The sequence below is a fragment of the Hippoglossus hippoglossus genome, chromosome 6 (genome assembly GCF_009819705.1).
Source record: "Hippoglossus hippoglossus isolate fHipHip1 chromosome 6, fHipHip1.pri, whole genome shotgun sequence".
Classification (NCBI taxonomy): Eukaryota; Metazoa; Chordata; class Actinopteri; order Pleuronectiformes; family Pleuronectidae; genus Hippoglossus; species Hippoglossus hippoglossus.
The window spans coordinates 10,774,909-10,780,918 of NC_047156.1; the positions used below are offsets into that span (position 1 = coordinate 10,774,909).

Below are 6,010 nucleotides of genomic sequence, written 5' to 3' on the forward strand. Positions count from 1 at the left end.
GCACTGTTACACAAGAGAGCCATACGCTGCCAGCCCGAAAAGAGTCACATGACTCACAGGGAGAAGTAATGTGATCATAAGGCATGTGAGGGCATTACAGGGGCTCAGATTTGGATGTTTTTGAACACTTTAATGTTCAGAGGAGGGTAACAGGTGTCACTTAATGTCAGATTAACTTCCCGGAGAGGTTTATAAATCACTGGTAATGTGTAAATACATAGTTTGGTGGAGAGATCCAGACCCTGCTGACTTTTGTCATTAGTGAGAACAGTAAAAACATCACGAAACGAGAGACTCTGGGTTATTTTGGGGGTGAATCTGCTCAAATTATTTTAGTAGATCTGAAAAATCTGCCAGAGTCATTTAAACCTTCCATTAGAAATTATTATAATCACCATTATTATTATGACCATCATCATTTCCCATAGTTAGACAGAGACAGTGAGATGAAGGTGGGAGAGCAGCGCACATGCTGAGATTAATAAAGAGGCGAGATGCACGTGTTGGCGCACACAGCTGGGCCGGAGCCATGGTTACTGACAACGCAGCTCTGAGTGGGTAAACCTTCCCTGCTCCGGGCAACAACACACAGACACGCACACACACACACACTCACAGGGGCGCGCACACGCACACACCTTGGAAGAGGTCGCGCCGTGTTTACGCGCAGTGTTTACCTCACATTAATCCCCGTGTTTTCACCAAAGGCGTTAGAACGGGGATTGTTTTTGATGGTTTGGAAAGATTAGGATGTTGAAAGTTTTATTTGCTGCCAAACAAAAATAGATCTGATGTTAAAATGGCAGGGGAGAGTGCACCGTTGTGGACGTTGTGGACAAGAGATGTGGACATTTAACCCGTGGACTCCACTCCGGGTAATTCCTCCCAGTCGGTTATCAGCCCTCACACCACACCACGTGCCACTCCTGCAAAGTTTGGGAGACTAACACTGATCAATATTAAAACGGCCGTGAGCCTGGTCATTGTGCTCGGCTCCTCTGCACGCCCGTGCGCGCCCCTTTGTCACATTCCGCGCACGAATCACGTTTCATCCAGCGGGTCAGCGTGGCTCGGACGACATCGCTATAGGAACAGCGGCTGCAACACACACAGAGAGAAGCTCTAATTACCGGACTTTGTGCTGGTGCAGGCTACACGTGAGTCGGAAGCTGTTCCCCACCGGAGGCGCGCGTGCGCTCTAACCACAAGCACCGACGGCTTTGCAAAGTGGCAGCTCAGGGAACTATAGACATCAGTCTGAGGAGCAGCTCCACCGGAGGACACGCACTGTGCATCTGTCGCCCCCTCAGCCGCCCGTGTGTGGACAAAACCATTCCCCCGCAGAAGAGGAAGAAGAAGCTCGAGGAAGGATAAACAGCAGCAGCAGCATTAGCAGCAGCAGCAGCAGCAGAGAAGCGATGGATGAAAGAATACCGCATTTACAGGACAGACAGTTCATGGAGCACGCAGAATTCTTGGGGTGAGTGTCACTTTTTTTGGGGCAAAAACTCTTGTCAAATTACCTCTGATAAACTGTGATGGCGGTGTGGAGAATAACGGGACACTTTGCTCTTTATTCAGGGTGGATTACCCCTCGATCTACATGTGCAAATCCAAAAGAGGAATAAAACGAGAGGATGGAGGGAAGGTGAGAATCCGCAAATCCACTTTTACGCACAATCCGCGTGTCGCATACAATAACTTTTGGCTTTAATATTTCTGCATTAAAACAGTAACCGGTTGTGTCCCCCCCTCCCCCCCTCCCCCCCCCAGCAGGACGCGTACAAGTTACCACACCGGTTGATAGAGAAGAAGAGGAGAGACAGAATCAACGAATGTATCGGGCAGCTGAAGGATTTGTTACCCGAGCATCTGAAGCTGTCGGTGAGCTCACCAAACTTTTTTTATACGACCTTGTCTAGATCCTGTTCTATTATGACAAGAAATCGTCGTAAACAGACAGCTGCATGTTTTGTTTCCCTCCACAGACGCTCGGGCATCTGGAGAAAGCAGTTGTCCTGGAGTTAACACTCAAACACCTAAACGCACTGACTGCTGTGACCGAGCAGCAGCACCAGAAGATCATCGCCTTGCAGAATGGTAAGAGGAACATTTATTGACAATTGTTATGTAAGAGAACCGGTTGCGTGGGTTTCCTGGGTCGCATGAATAAAGTTGTGAGATTACATTTCAATTTATTAAGCAATGTAAAGTGTTTGGAATCACAGGGAATGTAAATACATTATGCAAATGTCCATTTTTTGGGGATAAAACTCCTTAGATTTACGCAGGCGATCGAGGACGTGTTTACTTTGTTAGTATGCAGACAGGCAGACGTGCTGTTGATACACGTCCGCCTCGTCTCGTCATTGACTTTTGATGAGCTCCACTTTACAGAATAATGCTCTGTTAATCTCTGAACTGCGTGTCTCGCAGGGGACCGGTCGATGAAATCTTCCATTCACGCGGACCTGGACGCGTTCCACTCCGGGTTCCAGGCCTGTGCCAAGGAGGTCCTGCAGTACCTGAGTCAGTTTGAGAACTGGACGGCGCGGGAGCAGAGGTGCGCGCAGCTCATCAGCCACCTTCACAAGGTGCTGGCGCAGGTCCAGCCCGGCGCGCCGCTGCTCCAGCACCAGCTACCAGCCGGGGACGCACAGGAGGGGCAGAAAGCCGACAGCCAGGCCAACTGCGTCCCGGTCATCCAGAGGACCCAAGGCGGGGAGCTTAACGAGAATGACACAGACACGGATAGTGGATACGGGGGCGAGGCTGAGAAGAGCGATGGCAAAGATAAAGACTGTGCGCGCAACAAGGGGCAGGGACCGAAGGCGGTGAAGATCAAGCAAGAGTTTGGAGACGAGCGCGCTGCCAAGAAGCCAAAGATGAGCTGGTCTGGGAACGGGTTAGGGGGCGCAGACGCCTCCAGGCCTGACCTGGCGCTAATGAACTCTCTGATGGGAATAAGCAGTGTGGGACAGCAGACACCAATCTGTATGCCTTTTTACTTCATCAACCCCTCGGCCGCGGCGTCCTACATGCCTTTGTTCGACAAAAGCAACATTGAAAAGTACATGTACCCAGCGGCGGCCGCTCTTGCGTCCCCATTCCCTTGGCTTTACCCCGCACACGCGTCAGCCGCTGCGGCGGCGGCTGCTGCAGCCGCGTTTCCCGGCTTGTCTGCGCACTTTGGCGGCTCTGATCAGTCCAAGGACTGCCTCTCCCCGGACAGAGAGGAGTCACACGAGACGGAGGCGAGCTCACCTGACGAGCGTGAGGAGAGTCTCGCCAGTGACGACGGGGAGGATGACGCAGGTGATGCGTTCCAGGAGAACAAGAGCAGCACTCATGATCAGTTCCCCGCGTGTCCGATGAGCTAATCTGTCCGTGTTACCTCATTGCGTCCTGCTGAGAAATGTATGTATTCCTTAAAAAAAGAAAGAATTTGGCTACTTTTAAAAAACGAGGTCTCACTGAAGAGTTCCTCGTGTCCAAGATCTTGGAGAAGGGGACAGTTGTGACGGCGCGTGCCTTTTGCACTCATGTTAGAATGATTATCGACAATGATTGACACTAGTACACGACTGTGTTGTGCTGGAGTTAGTTTTTTATCCTCTTTCATAAAAAATATTTTGAAATGGCAGCATTGGTGCCAAAACTTTGAATACTTGGACAGTTCGCAGTGCAGTCTCCCAATCAGCGAGTCTTTTTTTGGATGTATGAAGTTACAACTGACCTCTGCCAAGGTTATTAAGAGCCTGGCTGACTCTGACTGTAAATATTATTACCTGGAATACGGTGTGATTCATTCACGTGTAAATGTGCACTAAACGGGCCTATGAAATAAAGAAGTGCTCCGGGAAGCTGACAGGACCTCATCCCAAAGTTTGCACGGGGATAGTCTTAGTGGAACACACACACACTGCTATACTTTAATGATTGCATATTGATAATAATGAGATTAATGGAGAGGTGCTGGATATTCTGGTTATCTCTACTTTAAAGAAACAAAACAATCATAAAAGAGCAACATGTTGTAAATCCCCTGACTGAGGCATTTCTGCACAGAGGTGCAGTGACCTGTGACCTCCAGCAAACATTGTAGGATGTAGTACCTTAGGCATCTTTGATATTGAATGTAAGATGATCTTTACTCTTTGAGATGTAAAGTGCACTTTTTTCCCCGCTTTGACCCTCCCCCAACAGCCAGCTCATCCTTTTCAAAGTCAATCACTGTATTTCTCTTTGAACATTTTCATGGTATTGAGTTGTCTTGAAATAAAAAAATAATAAAAACAGAATCATAATTTCGATTTGAAAAGAGGGAACAGAGTGACCAGATGCTTTGTGATGATTTCTTGGAGTAAAGAGATTTTTTTTAATAAAACATGACTCAAATGATGATCCGATGTGAAAACCCCATCACACGCCAGGCGTCTCCATACTCTGTGTTGTATGCTACCACTCTGTAAAACCTCTCTTTTCAAATATTTGACTAAGACAGGAGAGAAGCTGTGGTCCTGTGACCCTCAGCTATGATTCTTGCTGTTTTAGGAACTTTAACTTTATCTCAGTCTATTTTCTAAGAGATTAATTCCTGCAGTTGTTGTGTCATTCAGCTTTTTTTTCCACACGTGACAGAATGAACAGATGATTTTCATGCTATTTTGCATACATGACGTTGCTTTTGTAGTTTTTCTTCAGCTGTTTTTGCCTCAAATCTGTTATCAACTGTTCGATGAAGTGGCATGTGCGTCTGTAAATAGTTTTTTTTCTGTGAATATACCATAAAGTATACATGTCTATGTCAATGTTGTAGAAGTCTATGGATTTAAAAAAAAAAAAAAAGATATATAACTGAGCAACTGTTGCACATTTCGTTAATGCTTTACACATATGCTGTTCTAAATTATTGCTGATGAGTTGTAAAATAAACATCAAAACCAAACTCTGCAGGCCTCTTCTTGTTTAACACACAGTTTGGACATGTTCAAACTTATTAATATGCTACTTTTAGGTGACCGGGATCAGCTCACTGTTTTTTGGAAAAAGCAGAAGTACAGTATTCACAGAAAAACAATCCTGGAAGTCAAGTAGATGAAATGCAACACTTAATCAGCTGACAGGTCACAGTGGAGGAATGTACAGTAAGCCAGGGCTTTTAGCAAATGTCATGTGATAAAAGGATGATGAAGTGAGATTACCCTCATGATGAAAAACAAGAGCCCGCCTCGAAACCAGTCTGAAGCTTCAGGCAGACTCAAATCCACTCTTTTGTTGTCGCCATTAAACTGTCACAAACTGCAATATTATTTTAATCCTCATGAATAATGACATCATGCCTTCGTGGTGATATTAGAGACGTGCAAAATGAGTCCCAACTTATGTCTTTCAAAGCTTGGGAGGAGTGTGCATGTTGCCTCAAGGTGCAGCTCATTTTCCAGTTAATTCCCAGTCGTATGATGGAACAAGGCCCCGTTTCCACAAACTTTTAAAATCAAGTTTTCTTTCTGAGCTCAAGTTATTCCACCAGAGCTCTGAAAACTTCAACGAGTGTTTTTTTTGTCTTTAATTTACCAGAAACCATCCTCTTATAAAACCTCCTATGAAGTAAGGTTAACTTACTGCTTGAATATGTTTTTTATAAGATGACAATATTCCTCTTTAAAAAGTGGTTTTCCTCTCCCTCTCTCCCAGCCATGTTGTGTCCCTGGCCTCTTCCATTACTGAGCAAATGTCTCCATCTACTGGTGAAAGGTTTGAAGATCATTCAGAGCCCAAACTGTACAACACAATACAAACTAGGGCTACGTTGTAGCACTAACGGGCCCGAGCACAGGCATTTTGAAGCCTGTTGCAGTTAGTGGAGAGAGCGATCAATAGGGCCTCCCACCGTTCGGTGCTCGGGCCCTAATTAGTTGCTTTTAATTGATAAGTGGTTTTATATCATTATAGACAGTAAGATAGATGAAATGTTGCTGCCAATTCAGATGTAAAGTAAACCCTCTAT

The 6,010-nt window shown here is 45.9% G+C and overlaps 1 protein-coding gene across 2 annotated transcripts; it reads left to right on the forward strand.

The window, feature by feature from the left end:
- The first annotated feature begins 846 nt into the window (after positions 1-846).
- Positions 847-4,948, forward strand: bhlhe41 (basic helix-loop-helix family, member e41). Of its 2 annotated transcripts, none has more exons than XM_034588395.1 (5): positions 847-1,480; positions 1,582-1,648; positions 1,774-1,884; positions 1,989-2,100; positions 2,437-4,948. In XM_034588395.1, the coding sequence occupies exons 1-5, from the start codon at positions 1,419-1,421 to the stop codon at positions 3,378-3,380; spliced, it is 1,296 nt and encodes a 431-aa protein (XP_034444286.1). In that variant the 5' UTR covers positions 847-1,418; the 3' UTR covers positions 3,381-4,948. The 2 variants fall into 2 exon arrangements, with proteins under 2 accessions (XP_034444286.1, XP_034444287.1); XM_034588396.1 differs by having other exon boundaries at positions 1,777-1,884.
- The last annotated feature ends 1,062 nt before the right edge of the window (positions 4,949-6,010 follow it).